Source organism: Mesoplodon bidens, assembly GCF_964165515.1.
Source record: "Mesoplodon bidens genome assembly, chromosome: 19".
Classification (NCBI taxonomy): Eukaryota; Metazoa; Chordata; class Mammalia; order Artiodactyla; family Ziphiidae; genus Mesoplodon; species Mesoplodon bidens.
Genome location: NC_138179.1, coordinates 5,898,193 through 5,916,485, shown reverse-complemented (window position 1 = coordinate 5,916,485; position 18,293 = coordinate 5,898,193). Strand labels below are relative to the sequence as shown.

At 40.4% G+C, this 18,293-nt stretch overlaps 1 protein-coding gene across 2 annotated transcripts in view; it reads right to left on the bottom strand.

Annotated features, from left to right (window-relative positions):
• The window catches only part of GDPD1 (glycerophosphodiester phosphodiesterase domain containing 1), a 43,641-nt gene extending 31,536 nt beyond the window's left edge, over positions 1-12,105 (bottom strand). For both annotated transcript variants that reach the window (XM_081219343.1, XM_081219344.1), the window contains exon 1: positions 11,882-12,105. In XM_081219343.1, the coding sequence (XP_081075469.1) occupies positions 11,882-12,023 (142 nt within the window). In that variant the 5' untranslated portion in view covers positions 12,024-12,105. The remainder of the gene's footprint in view (positions 1-11,881) is intronic.
• Between the last annotated feature and the right edge of the window lie 6,188 nt (positions 12,106-18,293).

Below are 18,293 nucleotides of genomic sequence, written 5' to 3'. Positions count from 1 at the left end.
CCACAGCAACGCAGGAGGGTTACAAGAACCTAAACATGATTTTTAAGCTATAATAGAAAAGACAGAGGAGGACTTGCACATATACACCTCCTCAGAGTTAAAGTGTCTCTCCTCTGGGTCCCCATGGTCTCTCATGCATCTCTCTACTAAGGCATTTATCATATTTATAGCATAAAGTGTTTACCCATCTCTTTCTTCCCTTTCCCATTAACTACTTAAAAGAAGTGACTGTTTTAATCATCTTGGCTGAGGGTAGTATAGTGTAGTAGTTGAGGGTGGGGCTCTGGAGTTAGGATCTCTGCTCTCAAGTCTGTTTGATACTTGTCTCACCTTTCTATGGCTGAGCTTCCCTATCTATAAGAATGAGGAGGGACTTCCCTGGTGGTCCAGTGGCTAAGACTCCATACTTCCAATGCAGGGGGCCTGGGTTCAACGCCTGGTCAGGGAACTAGATCCTACATGCATGCCACAACTAAGAGCTAACATGATGCAACTAAGACCTGGAGCAGCCTAAATAAATATTTTTTAAAAAAACAAAAGAGAAGAAAAACCCAAACGAACTTTTTGGCCAACCCAATAACTAATGGAATGCACAGGAAAAATACTTTGGAAATACTTTTCTAAATACTTGGAAAAACAGACAATAGCCAACCCAATAATTAATGGAATGCACAGGAAAAATACTTTGGAAATACTTTTCTAAATACTTGGAAAAACAGACAATAGCCAACCCAATAATTAATGGAATGCACAGGAAACATACTTTGGAAATGCTTTTCTAAATACTTGGAAAAACAGACAATTTCTTTCTTTTATTTTTTAAATAAATAAATAAATAAATAAATTTATTTATTTATTTTTGGCTGTGTTGGGTCTTCGTTTCTGTGCGCAGGCTTTCTCCAGTTGCAGTGAGCAGGGTCTACTCTTCATCACGGTGCGCGGGCTTCTCATTGTTGTAGCTTCTCTTGTTATGGAGCACAGGCTCTAGACACGCAGGCTCAGTAGTTGTGGCTCACAGGCTTAGTTGCTCCACGGCATGTGGGATCCTCCCAGACCAGGGCTCGAACCCCTGTCCTCTGCATTGGCAGGCAGACTCTCAGTCACTGCGCCACCAGGGAAGCCCGACAATTTCTTCTTAACAAAAGAGGCAATTCAAGTTTAAGGTGCTGTTCAAATAATAGAATTAAAATGTCTTACATACAATAACATCTGAACATATTTGCAAGAGTATTAAAGTTTTCTTCTTTTATATTGTTAGATTGTATTTTTATGGCAACCTAATTAATAATCAATAGAAACACAAGGTATGAAGAAATGAATATATTAACCTAATGTTCTAAAAATTCCATCAGTTTAGCAGAGAGAAAGGGATACGTATGTGAAACAAGCTACTTTGGGGACTTCCCTGGTGGTCCAGTGGGTAAAACTCCGCACTCCCAATGCAGGGGGCCCTGGTTTGATCCCTGGTCAGGGAACTAGATCCCGCATGCATGCTGCAACTAAGAGTTCACATGCTGCAACTATGAAGTCCGCATGCCACAACTAAGAAGTTTGTATGCTGCAACTAAAGATCCCACGTGCCGCAACTAAGAGCCAGTGGAGCCAAAATAAATAAATAAATAAATAAATATTTTAAAAAGCTACTACTTTGAGTTTAGGTCCACTTTAATTACTAGAGTTAATGCACAATAGAAAACAGATGAAGCAAATATGGAGATTAAAGTTTTTTCAAAAGTAAGGGCTCTTTTGACATTAAATGACTTTTAAAAGTCCAGTCAGTGCTTGTTTTAGTCAAAAACTAAGGAAATACGTTATAAACAGGTCATCAATATTCAAGAACAAAGCACTCTAGAATACTACCAAAAAGAAAAGAGTGCTAAAATGGTTACTTGTAGATTAGGTTAAACTACTGACTGTTGTACCAAAAAGCAAGGGAGTTAACAGGACACAGAATCCAGTTTAAAGGAGCTCTCACTGGCCAAACCTGAGACAATGTTAGCATCAAAATGATGATAGTAACAAACTTTAAACCATTAAACAAAATAGGATATTCTGAATCCATTTTAATAAATGGACCAAAAGTTTGATAAGGAATGGAGGGTTTATGTGGTTTCAAAGTACTTTCCTACAAAAATACTTACTAACTACAAAGAGAAAAAGAGTAACTTCACAACAGAAAAGTCTGGCAGACACCACTTTCACCAAGTAATCAAAGTCAACATCATTAGCTCCTTCAAGCTGACCTCTGTGTCCTTTTAATTTCCTTGCTTTTTGGTACAAGGAACAATCCGTTTGGGAATTCCCTGGCAGTCCAGTGGTTAAGACTCCGTGTTTTCACTGCTGAGGGCACGGAACTAAGATCTTACAAGCCGCGTGCAGTGGGGGAGAACAATTCACTTCTCAACTCCTCTGTGAAGCACTTTTTAAAAAATTACTTCAGATTACAATGGTTCTTATTATAGTCAAGAGTTAATGCCTTACATTTCTCCAAAGAAGATATACAGACTGCCAAGAAACACATGAAAGAATGCTCAACATCATTAATCATTAGAGAAATGCAAATCAAAACTACAATGAGATATCATCTCACACCAGTCAGAATGGCCATCATCAAGAAATCTAGAAACAATAAATGCTGGAGAGGGTGTGGAAAAAAGGGAACACTCTTGCACTGCTGGTGGGAATGTGAATTGGTACAGCCACTATGTAGAACAGTATGGAGGTTCCTTAAAAGACTAAAAATAGAACTACCATATGACCCAGCAATCCCACTACTAGGCATATACCCTGAGAAAACCATAATTCAAAAAGAGTCATGTACCAAAATGTTCATTGCAGCTCTATTCACAATAGCCCGGAGCTGGAAACAACCTAAGTGTCCATCATCGGATGAATGGATAAAGAAGATGTGGCACATATATACAATGGAATATTACTCAGCCATAAAAAGAAACGAAACTGAGCTATTTGTAACGAGGTGGATGGACCTAGAGTCTGTCATACAGAGTGAAGTAAGTCAGAAAGAGAAAGACAAATTCTGTATGCTGACACATATATATGGAATTTAAGAAAAAAAAATGGTCATGAAGAACCTAGGGGTAAGACGGGAATGAAGACGCAGACCTACTTGAGAATGGACTTGAGGACATGGAGAGGGGGAAGGGTGGGCTGTGACAAGGCGAAAGAGAGGCATGGACGTGTATACACTACCAAACGTAAGGTAGATAGATAGTGGGAAGCAGCCGCAGAGCACAGGGAGATCAGCTCGGTGCTTTGTGACCGCCTGGAGGGATGGGATGGGGAGGGTGGGAGGGAGGGAGATGCATGAGGGAAGGGCTGTGGGAACAGATGTATATGTATGACTGATTCACTTTGTTATAAAGCAGAAACTAATTAAAAATAAATAAAAATAAAAAGGAAAAGAGTTAATGCCTTAAACTAGCAGTTCCTAACCATTTTGGTCTCAGGACTCTTACTGAGAACCTCAAAGAGCTTTTCTTTTTAAGCATATTTTTTAAAGTTAATTAACTAATTTATTTATTTTTGGCTGCGTTGGGTCTTCGTTGCTGCACGAGGGCTTTGTCTAGATGTGGCAAGCAGGGGCTGCTCTTCATTGGGATGTGCGGGCTTCTCGTTGTGGTGGCTGGTCTTGTGGCAGAGCATGGGCTCTAGGCGCGCAGGCTTCGGTAGTTGTGGCGCAGGGGCTTAGTTGCTCTGCAGCATGTGGGATCTTCCCGGACCAGGGCTCGAACCTGTGTCCCCAGCACTGGCAGGAGGATTCTTAGCCACTGCACCGCCAGGGAAGTCCCTCAAAGAGCTTTTGATTATGTGGGTTATATCCATTAATAATTACATATTAGAGATTGACTTCTAAGGGTTTTTTTTTTTTTTTTTTTTTTTTTTTTTTTTTTTTCTTTTTTTTTTTTTTCTTTTTGCGGTATGCGGGCCTCTCACTGTCGTGGCCTCTCCCGTTGCGGAGCACAGGCTCCGGACGCACAGGCCCAGCGGCCATGGCTCACGGGCCCAGCCGCTCCGCGGCATATGGGATCCTCCCAGACCGGGGCACGAACCCGTATCCCCTGCATCCGCAGGCGGACTCTCAACCACTGCGCCACCAGGGAGGCCCTAAGGGTTTTTTTTTAATTAATTTTTTTTTTTTTTTTTTGCTGTGTTGGGTCTTCGTTTCTGTGCGAGGGCTTTCTCTAGTTGTGGCAAGCGGGGGCCACTCTTCATCGCGGTGTGCGGGCCTCTCACTATCACGGCCTTTCTTGTTGTGGAGCACAGGCTCCAGACGCGCAGGCTCAGTAGTTGTGGCTCACGGGCCCAAGCCGCTCTGCGGCATGTGGGATCCTCCCAGACCAGGGCTCGAACCCGTGTCCCCTGCATCAGCAGGCAGATTCTCAACCACTGCACCACCAGGGAAGCCCTTGACTTCTAAATTTTAAAACTTTGAAAATAACAATAATAAATCCATTGCATGTTAACATAACATTTTATGAAAAATAACGATCTGACAAAAATATTTGACGCTAAGAGTGGCATTGCTTTACACTTTTGCAAATCTCTTTAATGTCTGGCTTAATAGAAGGCAGCTAGATTCTCGTGTCTGCTTCATATGTACATATCAACCTTCACACAGATAGTTGGAAAAGAAAGATTCTTCTGTGATACTGCACCAAAATTCAACAAATGGCAGATTCTTAAAAGTTAGTTGTAATGTGGAACCTGAACCATATTAATGACCTCTTCATGCTCTACTACATGAAAATCGATGAGCCCATCTTGAACTTTGAATGGATCTTTCACCCATGCATGGTTTTTTGGAAAATACTGATTCACTGAATTATGCTGATCTTCTAAATACTGACACATTTCATTAGACAATATTTTTTAAAAATCACATTTGTTAATACCTGATATCATCAGGAAAATCTTTAAAAATTGGAAAGCTACCAAGCTCACAGTGGATGATACAAGTTTTTCAGAAGTCTAATTTTTGCTTGAAAGCTCAAATTTAATCATTGTCATTGCTTTAATAGAAGGCAGCTAGATTATTTTTCTTCTAATGACAGACTCACTTTATTAATTTTCAAGAACATATCTGCTGAATACTCAAGGCTGAATAACCAGTTCGTCAGTCAGTTTTTTAAGTAAAAGTGGTGTTCTGTGGAAAACAATAAAGGCTAATTCAGCTCAGAATTCAAGCAATTGCACAAGTGCTTTTCCTCAAGACAATCATCTTCCTACTTTGGTATGCAGCAAAAGTGATTTTTGTGTACTCCCAATTTTGTCACACAGAATATTAAAACTTATAGGATTGAACTCAAGGATTGAACTTTAATAAAATTAATAATTTTTCTAATACATCAAAGATATTCTTAAATGAAACTGCCTTTTTAAAAAAAAATGTGAGTGCATGATGGTGAGGAATACAATGGCTACTAGTACATTTGGTACCAGTATTTTCATTTGTGCTAAAGCAACAGCAGTTTTACCGAGTACTACTTTTGCACCATCAGTGCAAATGTCAACAAGGTGAAAAAGGTAAGTAATGTCTTATGAAAATAATTTTGATCTTGTGGACTCATGAAAGGTCTTGGGGACTCCCAGGAGTCCACAGACCACACTTTGAAAACCACTGTCTTATATAATCAATGATCAGGGCTTCCCTGGTGGCTCAGTGGTTAACAATCCGCCTGCCAATGCAGGGGACATGGGTTCGAGCCCTGGTCCGGGAAGATCCCACATGCCGTGGAGCAACTGAACCCGTGTACCACAACTACTGAGCCTGCACTCTAGAGCCCGCGTGCCGCAACTACTGAAGCCCGCGCTCCGCAACAAAAGAAGCCACCACAATGAGAAGCCCGGGCAATACAAGGGAGAGTAGCCCCCATTCACCGCAACTAGAGAAAGCCTGCGCACAGCAACCAAGACCCAACGCAGCCAAAAATAAAATAAATAAAATAAATAAATTTTTAAAAATCAATGGTCAGAAAAGTCAGAGGAGTGGTCACCTCTGGGGATGGAGAAGGATAGCCTGGGAAGGGAACCAAGGGAATCTTATGGGATTCTAGAAATGTTCTATATCTTGATCTGAGTAAATGACTACCTGGATGTACACATATATTAAAAGGGATATTAAGCTGTACACTTAAGGTTAGTGCTACCACATGTATGCTATGCCTAAATGTTTGTTCAAAAAGCCTTTATCTCTAAGTCCTATGTTTTTTATATTCCGGTACACCACCTAAACCCAGAGAAGGCTTTTTGAAGGCAAGTATTGAGAGGAACGTCTATCCCCAGCTACCTGTTCCCACCTAGTGAAGGAAAATTCCACTCCAGTCCGCAAGGAGGGAACAGAGTGGAAGGAACACTTTTAACCCTTCTTTATTCCCTCATATACTCCTCCCCATGGGAGCAGGAGCGACGTGGAGAAAGAGCTGTCCGTCCATCTGTGACTCAGCCCTTCATGGTCCCCTTAATTTGGAGTGGCCCACCCTCAGAAGGAACAAAATTTCTGCTCAGCGCAGCATGCGGGATCTTAGTTCCCCGAGTCCCTTGCAGTGGAAGCACAGAGTCTTAACCACTGGACTGCCAGGGAAGTCCCATACCTCTGTCTTTCTGATGCATGCATTTTATTTCTAAGTTGGTTCCAAAGTTGGGATGGGAAAGTAAGCCTTCTCAAATTTCAGTAGCAAGGGCTTTGTAATACACATGTGTCAGAATATTCCACAAAACAGTGTTCAACAAATATTTATTAAGTTTGAAACAATATGATATTTGTTTCAAAATAATACAGGTGAGAAGAATGGGCAGGAATACAGATGAAACAACATGGGGCGTGAGTTGATAATTGTATCTGAGTCATAGAGTCTTACTACTTTTGTATACGATTAAAATGTGCCATAATAAAAAGTTCAAAAGTTACTTATAGTTTGCTCTTTTTGTTTTGAGGGAAAGGAGTTAGGAAAAATATAAAATAGAGATTCAGAAATCTGAAATAAATTTCATTATATTATATAAATTTAATATAAAACATTTATAATATTATAATATTATAAAATTTATAATATAAAACATATAAATTTCATTATAAATTATATAAAAAATATAATTTTTACTACTAATATTTACATTTAAAGTCTACCTGTTTGTCTTTTATGTCTCCTTTCCATATTAATTTTATTTGTAATTCATTTAAACCTAAGAGCTTAAGCATGCAAACATTATTAAGATCTTTGATCTACTTTATAAGTTTATGAAATTAATAGCCAGTACTAAATAAAATAAAATATTGAAAAGGTGGTCAAGATATTAATAATTAATAGAAGCTAGATACTGTGCTTAGCACTCTATATATTATTTCATTAAAATGCCCACAACCATGGCAAGATTTCTGGCATCTCCGGAAATAAAACTGGGTAAGATCACACAGCCAACAAGGGGAACTGAATTTCGAGCATAAGCAGTATGACTTCAGATCCCACCCTTTTTACCACTAACTATGCTGCAGCTTCTATGCTGCCATTCATATATCTCCTTATTTCAGTTTTACAGATAAGTTACTCATATTGGTCCTTATTTCCATATTCTTATACTTGTTTGTAAAGCTTGAAGATAAATCCCACAATGATAATACCCACAAATTACTTGTTAAGATTCATATGGTGAAAGCCAAATTAAACACATCAATAACATAGAGGGATGATATTCAAAGTGTATATTGATACAGCGGCAGCATTTACCAACTAACCACCATATGTGTGCTCTTTTCAATAAGTGGTTTTTGCTATCTTGTCATACTTTCAACTTTTTCTATAACGATATTTAATTTTTCTAAGTTTGTAATATGTATAATTTTTTTTAAATACAGGGAAATATAGATAACCCCTGCGTTTACCCTCCCTTTACACACTCATACAAAACCAAAACCAAAATACTTCCATTGACACTCTGAGACTCAAACTGATGCCTCAATTTCCTCTTTGAGCAAACAAAGTTTAGGACTCAGAAGGAGCCAGTGTCCATGAGCAATATTTACCCTCAAACTTATCACCTCCGAAATCAATCTGGCAAAATGCCCAGATTGTGGCAATACTTTGTCTTGCAGCCAAGGGTGAAAGATTAAAAGGTAAGGTGAGGATTTTATCAGTTGATGATTTTTTTTTAATTCTTTGGCCACCGAACCCTAATAAATGAATCTCTTTTTTTAAAGCCTGTTGCTTAATTCAATTGGCCCATTGAGATTGCTTAGGGAGTATGAAAAAGTTATCTCCCTGCTATCCTAACTCTAGTTAACTCAGTGGGCATCTGAAATACGTGTATATATGGAATGATTCCAAATGTAGTAAAATACGTACTTAAAGGATACACTTCAGGGGACTGCCCTGGTGGTCCAGTAGCTAAGACTCCACACTCCCAGTGCAGTGCGCCCGGGTTCAATCTCTGGTCAGGGAACTAGATCCCCCATGCCACAACTAAGAGTTCACATGCCACATCTAAAAGACCCCACACACGGCAACGAAGATCCCATGTACGGCAGCTAAGACCTGACAGCCAAATAAATAAATAAAAATAAATATTAAAGAAAAAAGACATACTTCAAAATGTTAACAGAAATTATGTCTGGATGGTGAGTTCTAGGAACTATTTTTTCTTTTTTCATTTCTATATTTCCCAAGTTTTCTACAATGAACATGTACTTATGCAATTGTAAAAATATTAATAAAAGTCATAATTTCATAGAGGAATTATAAAAATAGCCTTTGCTCTCGATTTAACCCAAAGGGCACATCTTTGGTCCTATTGGTATTTCATCAATACATTGTAGTTACAAAAAGTGTTCTTTGGTCAAATAGATAAGGAAAGACATGGAAAGTATCTAGCACACAATAGATAATTAGCAGACAGTAAGCTATTATTTTAAGCGTACGTTAGTGTACTAGAGGCTAGAGACACAAGCATTAATAAAATCTAAAATCTGCCCTTGAGGAACTCATAGTCTAACAAGGGAAGCAGATATCCTATGACAATATAATGTAATACAATGTATGCTTTAATGAGGTAAGAACAAAGCAGGCCTACACCACTTAATTTTTAAAACAGAGTATTTTCTACTTTCAAGGACGATCAATCAGTGAAAGGCGAAAGTGTTCATTAAAACTAAAACATTAAGTATAGGGTGATCTCATTTTTTCTCACTCAACTCAAAGTCCTATTGCAAAATACAAATGTGACCCCCTGTATCCATGCTTATATTTCTAAACAATTTTACGGTGTTCAGAGTGCTTTCTGTACACCTAATCCTCATAATAACCCAAAGAGAAGCAAGGTAAATGGTCTCCATTTCTAGATAAGGAAACTAAAACCAAGGCTTATTCCCAAGGTTAACTAGTGATAGGTCCAGAAGCTGACTCAGGTGACAGTGCTTTCATAGCAGACATAATACATCAAGAGTTTTAGGTTAAAGCACTTCAGATGCATATAGTTTATACATATATAATGATCAGTGTTTCAATCTTGGAATGATCCTACATATGGTTTTCATGGAATATCAGGCATCTGCAGTTAGGGCAATAGAGAATTAGCCCAAATGTTAGTGACATGCATGGAAAAGTTTGCACAGATAACACTGATTGCTGTTATCCGTGTCCAAGCCAAAATAAAAAGCAAGCAGAAGCTGACTGCTTCCTAGTCTATGATTTTCCAGAAACGTAGTATCTTGAGTTACAAAGTGTTTTTTAGTAAATATATCCTCTATCATCCTGGATTCAACTGTATTATTTGGCATACATACTCCACAAAAGCATATTAAGCACTAACACACAGGAATTTACTACAGTGATTTAGGACGGTAAACGTATTTCAAGCCTACAGAGTTAAGATGATTTCTTCTAAAATAAAATCTAGATCACCCATAACGACCGTTTAGATAGCTTTTTAGAGGACCTAGTTTTGTTTTGGGTTTTTAGTAAGCACACTTTTCTTTTTTTTAAATCAGTAAACACAACTGCAGAAGGTACTGACTCTCTCCAGAGTAGGACTACTACCATCGAAAATACTTCTGTGGCAACAACTCAAACACTAAAAGTTGCTTTTTTGGCTGTAGTGGTTGAAGGCACGTTAGTAGTCATATGTCATCCTACAATTTAACTTTGTATCTATCAAAATACAGGTAAACCAAATAAGAAATAACTTGGCATTTAGCTGGTGATAGATCCCTTAAAACCTTTCACACTTTTCATGAGTAGGAGACTAGCATAACCGTTGAAGGCACTCTTTAGTACTACGTGTAACTGATAAAATTATACAGATTTTACAGAAGCATGCTAATGTACTTCTGTGATATTTAAAACCTTTTTCCTGGGACTTCCCTGGTGGTGCAGTGGTTAAGAATCCGTCTGCCAATGCAGTGGTTAAGAATCCGTCTGCCAATGCAGGGGACACGGGTTCGAGCCCTGGTCCGGGAAGATCCCACATGCTGCGGAGCAACTAAGCCTGTGTGCCACAACTACTGAGCCTGCGCTCTAGAGCTCATGTGCCACAACTACTGAGCCCACGTGCCACAACTACTGAAGCCCGCGCACCTAGAGCCCGTGGTCCGCAACAACAGAAGCCACCGCAATGAGAACCCCGCGCACCGTGACGAAGCGTAGCTCCCCGCTTGCCACAACTAGAGAAAGCCCGCGGGCAGCAACAAAGACCCAACGCAGCCAATAAATAAATTCATTAAATTAAAAAAACCCAGAAAACCCTTATTCCTGGCCAATTCTTGTTAGCAAAGGGGTCATGGTACTAAATCAAATTTTAGACTGTAAACTAGAATTTTACCATTTCAAGTATTAGACTGTAAATTCCAAGCCATTTTAACCTAGTTTAACATTCATCTCTAAAGAACAAGCTAAAATTGACTGAAATAATCCAATCTCACAACATTTTATACATCATGCTTGAAATGAAATAAAGACATTATTGCACAATAATGAAGAGGCAAAGATTTGGCCTGCTGTCTGGGAAATGAGAGGGTTCATCTCTGTTCCTTTTGGCAAGACACTCTTCCAAAAGAAACTTCTTTGTTTCCGTCCAACAATACAGTCCTGTCATTAACTAAATCATCTTTTTGTCTTTGGAAATCCACCGGTCACTGCTGGGGTGCAAGGTGGGGTTGGAAAAAAAAGGTGCGAGGTTTGCAGCCTTGGGAACCAGGACGCTCCAGTTTCTGTCCCAGTCCAGCCCAAGCTATAACTGTGACCTTGGGACGTGTCCGCGGCTCAGGGACTCGGTTTCCCCCTCTTCTCAATTATCATGCTTAGAATGGGGGGATGGAGGGGTGAATTGGGAGCGGTCCCCAGGTACTGCAGATGCCCAGGCTGCACCACGCTCCAGGTTCACGCAGTTCCTCAGCCCTGGAAGCAGTTCGCCCCATCTTCCCACAAGCTCAGCCACTGGCTGTCTCGGAACAAGTCTTTTCCCGGTTCCCCCCTGCGGGGTACCCCGGCTCGGCCCGGTGCTCCCCACTTGTGCCTCACTGCTAGGAAGGTACCTTGCGATCATCCTTCCCTCCTCCGAGAAACCTCCATCTACCCTTCATTCTCACCCTGGTCCTTCCTCCTTCTGAGAACCCCTGACATCGCTGCACGCGAGAGGTCCCCACCTTGGCTCTCTCTCAAGACCCCTTTCCTTCCTTCAGGCGACCTCCCCTCCACACTGCCTTCACCTCCGGGGGAGCCCTCTATCCACACACGCCCATCCTTCCTCAAACTCTCACGTATTTCCACCCGCCTGCCTTTTAAAGCGGAGGACCCTCAGCTCTCGTCGTGGTGGGGAAGGGCGGGGGGAGCCTCCCCCACCTCCGCCACCTGGTTCTGGGGACCCCTCTCACCTCCGCGGTGAGAGATGTGTTTACTGAGGAATCGTTGCTTCTTTCTCTGGTGCAGCAAGGTCGGGTATTTGAGCAACAAGAAGGAAGTCACCAAGTACCCTCCCAGGGTGGAGAGAAGGTAAAAAGCCGCGGTGGACGACATCTCAGCCACCCTGTGGGAAGTCTCCCACCGCCTGGCCCTCTGAACTCCGCTGAGACGGTCGCAACGGCTGCAGCGGCGGCGGCAGCTGCAGCTGCTGAGGAGTCTGCCCGCCCCCAGCCGGTGCCAGCGGTGCACCGCACTTGCCGGCGCCGGTCCAACGCGCAGGCGCAACCGGACTCTGGCAGCCAAGCAACAAAGGGGCTCCGACACGCAGGCGCGCTCAGGCTGCAGGGTAGGAGCCGGCGAAGGTCCCGGAGCCGGCTTTTGTCACCTAGCTTTGTGGTCCGAGTCGCAGCGCAAATTGAGGCGAATGCTTGGAAACCCGCCAGCGCCTTCGCCATCACTCGGACCGAAAAGGCTATTCAAGGATAGCCTTCCGGAAGGCCTGACATAATGAGAAAGTTCACATCAAAAAGGTATGATTCCAGGGCGCGTCTCTAGCCCTAGCCGAAGAAATGCAAAGAACTCTTACCGATGGAGGAGTTAAAGCTTACTGAAAACAAATAATAAACACACCCACTTGTCCAGCCAAGAGAGAATTTTCCCTTTTGTCACACATACCATAAAAAGGTACTAGTTTATCAGTCAAGTATTTGAGGGAGGGCTCCTCTCCCCTCGCATTTTACTGTTAAAATGCAAACCTGATGCCTTGTACGCGATAGGCAGTCAAATGTTTGTTGACTTACAAGTCCGTTTAAAATAAGGAAACGTTGACAAGGTTATAGGTTATAAAAGTCTTAAAAGTCTTGGGAAGACTGGAACCTAAATTTCCTTTCATCCCACACAAACTACTAATTCGAAGAGCCACATTTAAATGCAAAAGAATTAACCCAAGCCTGAGGGAGAAATTTTGGCCAGAAGAACAGGTCTCTCACAGAAGTAGAATGCAGAGTGATTATTTAAAATCATGTGATTCTTGACTCTGGCCTTAAGGAAATTTCTTTCTTCTGTTTTCTTATCTGTAAAATGAGGAATTTTTTTACTAAATGATAACTTCCAACTCACACACTCTGTTAATAGTGACTTCCCAAAGATTCTAGCTTCCTTTAAGAAGAGTAAATAAAATTTAGAGGATTCTTGAAAACAAGGGCCTTCATTAGATTTTAAAAAGTTGCAGAGAAAGACTTTTGCATCCGTTTACCATCACAGTAGTCTTATTTCTTGGTCTAACACCAATATACGCAAAGAAATGATAAAGCCTTTGTAGAAGAAAGAGAACTAAGTTAAAAATTTCCACATAAAACCAAACTTAAAATTAAAAACATTTAAAGGGAACTCACAAGTTGAAAAATACTGCCTTGTTAGGAATTAAGGAAAGTATCTGTTTAGGGCTGTCAAATTATATCCTATAGATTAGCTGTGCTCATGGTTCTGTTTCCCTTTTCCAAAATCTCTCTTGACAGCAACTTTAAATTTGATAACTACTTTATGATTAGTATAGACATATGTATATGATAAATATTACCAGGAAAAAAAATGTAACTAAGAATATTTAACCTTCAACTATAGAGGGACCAGTGGTGTAGCAGACAGAGCTCTAAATGTAGAACCCATAGATTTATTTATTTATTTACTTTTTGGCCACACTGCATAGCATGTGGGATCTTTGTTCCCCCAAACAGGGATGGAACCCACACCTCCCGCACTGGAAGCACGGAGTCTTAACCACTGGGCTGCCAGGGAAGTCCCTAGAACCCATAGATATAGCTATGCCATTTACAAACTGAGTGACTCTGGGCATATCACTTAGTTTAAGCCTCAGTTTCACATCTGTAAAATGGGGGATAATAGTATCTAACCTTAGAGCAGTGTTTTGAGGATCTAAGGAAGTAAAATGAAAGCACTGAAAGTACCCTAGGGAATTCCCTGGTGGCCTAGTGGTTAGGATTCGGCAACAAAGTTGGGGAAAGTATACAGAATTATTCAAAAAAGTAACCAAGCAGGAGCACACATGCCTTAGTGCAGGCCCAAGAAAATTAACACCAGTGAAAGAACAGGTGAAGTATAATAGTAGAAAAGCATCTTTTAAAAAATTGCACTTATATGACGAGAGATATCTTCCAAGATGAAGGCCATATTTTGTGGGAAATTTATGAGGCTCCAAAGTTAATAAGACATTATTTAAGCCAAGAAAGGCAATTAGCACAGGCAATCAATTATCGTAGGGGAAAAATGTTGAAAAAGAAAGAGTATCAGAAATCACTGGCCTGGGACTTCCCTGATAGTCCAGGGGTTAAGACTCTGGGCTTCCACTGCAGGGGGCATGGGTTCTATCCCTGGTCAGGAAACTAAGATCCTGCATGCTGTGCAGCATGGCCAAAAAAATGTTAAAAATAATGAAAAATAAAAACTTAAAAAAAGAAATCGGGCTTCCCTGGTGGCACAGTGGTTGAGAATCCGCCTGCCGATGTAGGGGACATGGGTTCGTGCCCCAGTCCGGGAAGATCCCACATGCCGCGGAGCAGCTGGGCCCGTGAGCCATGGCCGCTGAGCCTGCGCGTCTGGAGCCTGTGCTCTGCAACGGGAGAGGCCACAACAGTGAGAGGCCCGCGTACCGCAAAAAAAAAAAAAAAAAAAAAATCACTGACCTGTTTCATTGAGAAAACTGCTATCTGGAGAGGTTAAGTAGTTTGCCCAAGACTATACAGCTAGTGGCTGATATAACAACAAGGTCATCAATCTTAACTCAGTTCAAGGGGTTGGAGAAGATAGTACTGATCTTATGAAAAATAAAAGATTTGAAAAATAATCTTGCTCTTCATAGAAGATAGCTTTAAGGAAATTCCCACTTAAAAAGTGTCCTTGGAAGCATGTCAGAGGTAGCAGATCCAGGATGCAGTATAGTGAAAAGAACATTCATGCTAGTCAAATGTTTCCTTAACCTGTCATTTCAACCCCATCTACAACTGTATTGCCCAAATTATTAGGGTTCTAGATAGCAGATGCAATTGACGAGGAACATAGATCATTGGGACCAGAAGGCATTTACCCAAGAGTTCTAAAGGAACCCATAAATTAAAGTGTGATACTATTCTAAATAAGAAAACTGCTGTAATAAACAGCTAGCGTGCAGACAGACTGGCAGACTGCCATTAGGATTCTCAACTCTAACAGTGGGAATCTGATACTAGGTTACAGCATGGTTCAACTTTCTTCAGGGCAATTTAGCAAAATATATCAAAACGTAAAATGTGTATATCCCTTGACCCATCAATCCCAGGCCTAACAGTTTATTCTGCAAAGGAAATTTCACAAGTGTTAATAAAAGATGTATGCACCCTGGTATTCCATTGGTCATAGAAGCCCTAAATTTAAAAGAATCTAAATATCAATAAAGGACAGATTATATAAATCATGATAAGGGAAAACAATGCAGCTATTAATAATACATTCATTTATTGACAGGAAAAATGTCTACTGTATACTGTAGAGTGAAAAAAAGTAGATTGCAGAACAAGATGTATTCTGTGATTGCAGTTATGTAAAATTGAATACATATCCACATGTGACTGTTTGCATGAGATGTTTAGAAGGATGTTCACTAAAACGTTGCCACTGGTTAGCAGAGCATTAGCAAAGCAGTAGAACTTCAGGTAACTTATTCTTATCTTTGTTTAAAAAAAAACCTATGAAACAATAACAGATACAATGACTACATGTTCGTTTTACAAAAACAACAAAGGTATGTTCAAAAACAAAAATTGTTTTACATGGGATTGTAAACTAAGGAGTCTTGCTTTTATATTGAGAAAATAGCCAGGATAATATAAAGGATAAAAGTCACTCAGTACTCGAGACTTCCCTGGTGGTCGAGTGGCTAAGACTCCACGCTCCCAATGCAGGGGGCCCAGGTTCGATCCCTGGTCAGGGAACTAGATCCCACATGCAGCAACTAAGAGTTTGCATGCCTCAGTGAAGATCCCACGTGCCGCAACTAAGACCCGGCAACCAAATAAATAAATAAGTCACTTGATCCTCAAGTACATGTAACTTCGTAGGAGAAAGGAAGTAATAAGCAACTGTGGTCATATAGTCCTCTAAGAGTGTCTGGAATAAAAAGGAACCACAAGATATAATTCACACTTTAGAAATTTTTCTTGTACCTAGTCAAACTGAAAATTATTACCATTGCTATACCTATGGGCAGGATTATTTTCAGTATGGAAAGGTTTTAGAAAAATACTTAAACTGTATTTAAAAGATGATTGGATCAAAGCTATCAGCTACAAACAAGGAATAATAACTCTCCCTTATATTTATAAAACAGTTTAGAGTTTGTAAAGGATTTCAATAAACGCATTCTTTAAGTGTTTGAACCACAGTTATCCTTTGAGGTAGATGAGGGAGTTAATACCTCCATTTTACAAATCAACACACTGAAGCTTTAGATGGGCTCCAATGTTAGGAGATGCAGTAAATTATCTCAAGACACCAACACAATGAGCTGCCGTGCCAACTTAGGCCAATAAACATTATTAAGAGTATTAAAGGGACTTCTATGGTGGCGCAGTGGTTAAGAATCCACCTGCCAGTGCAGGGGACACAGGTTCGAGCCCTGGTCCGGGAAGATCCCACATGCCGCGGAGCAACTAAGCCCATGCGCCACAACTACTGAGCCTGTGCTCTAGAACCCGCGAGCCACAACTACTGAGCCCACAAGCCACGACTACTGAGCCCGTGTGCCACAACTACTGAAGCCTGCATGCCTAGAGCCCAAGTTCCGCAACAAGAGAAGCCACCGCAATGAGAAGTCCAGCACTGCAACAAAGAGTAACCCCCACTCGCCACAACTAGAGAAAGCCCACGTGCAGCAACAAAGACCCAAAGCAGCCAAACATAAATTAATTTTAAAAAAAGAGTATTAAAAATTAAACTATTAGCTGGCATTTGTGCAAAATTATGCAGTGCTCCAAAAACTGAGTGCAGTCCTATTTGCCACATCTTAGGACAGGCACAAAGTTGTGGGAGACAGAACAGAAAAGGGGCAATTAAATGGCCAAGGATTTGAGAGGCTGCTTTATAGAAAGCATAAACAGACTAACTAGAAAAAACTAAACCTAGCTTTAAAAAGACCACAGAAAGATACAAGAGGAAAGGTGCAAGCCAAGTCTACAAAACTGCTGTATGTCATGGTGCTTACCACAGGTACATGTACTAGGCACTGTTTACCTGATTATAAAAGGTAGGCCTAAAACTAACCAAGACTCCCAAACTATTAGAATTATGGGATACCTTTGAAAAGTAAACTTAAGATAAATTATAATTATTATCAAGAATTTATTAATTAGGTGCTTTATATATACTCCTTCAATCCTCATAACCACCCTTTGTGATAAATAACAATTATTACCATTCTAGAGAAAATAATACTCAAGGATTAAGTAAACTGTCACCTTTCTTAAGTGGTGGAGTTAATTCTTTTTGGCTTCAGTCTACTATAGTACTATTTTATACAGAAGATAATATGGAACAAGAGAGGGTTTAAGAATATAAGGTTCAACAGTTTTAGAGAGAATCAAGATTTACGGTCTTAAAAGAAATTAAGATGTCTGAAGGGTACCATACCTCATTTTTCTGACATTAAAAACTCACCCAGGGGACTTCCCTGGTGGTCCAGTGGTAAAGACTCTGCCTTACAATGCAGGGGACGTGGGTTTGATCCCTGGTCAGGGAACTAAGATCCCACGCGGGGCAACTAAGCCGCGTGCCCCAACTACTGAGTTCATGTGCCTCAACTAGAGCCCACATGCCACAAACTACAGAGCCCATGGGCCCTGGAACGCACGCACCACAACTACAGAGAGAGAAAAAACCCACATGCCGCAACAAAAGATCCCACATGCCTCAACAAAGATCCCACATGCCACAACTAAGATCCAACACAGCCAAAAAAAAAAAAAAAAAAGTAAATAAGTAAATAATAAATCTTAAAAAAAAAAACCCAAAACTCACCTGTTCACAAGTCTTAAGACCAGAATCAAAATATTCAGTTGGAGAAACTGACACGCAGGTTTTATTTTTATATTTTCCATGAAGGCAGAACATAGGAAGAGTACAGCTTTGAAATCAGAGTCCTCAGTTTAAATTCTGACTTTGCTACTTCCTAGCTATGTGACCTGGGACAAATTATTTAATCACTTCAAGCTTTAATTTCCTGATAACATGGATGATATCTATCTTGCAGTGCTTTGAGGATTAGAGGCAATGTATGCAAAATGCTTACTAAATTACCTAACAAGAGGATATTCAAGAAATAGCTATTATTATTGT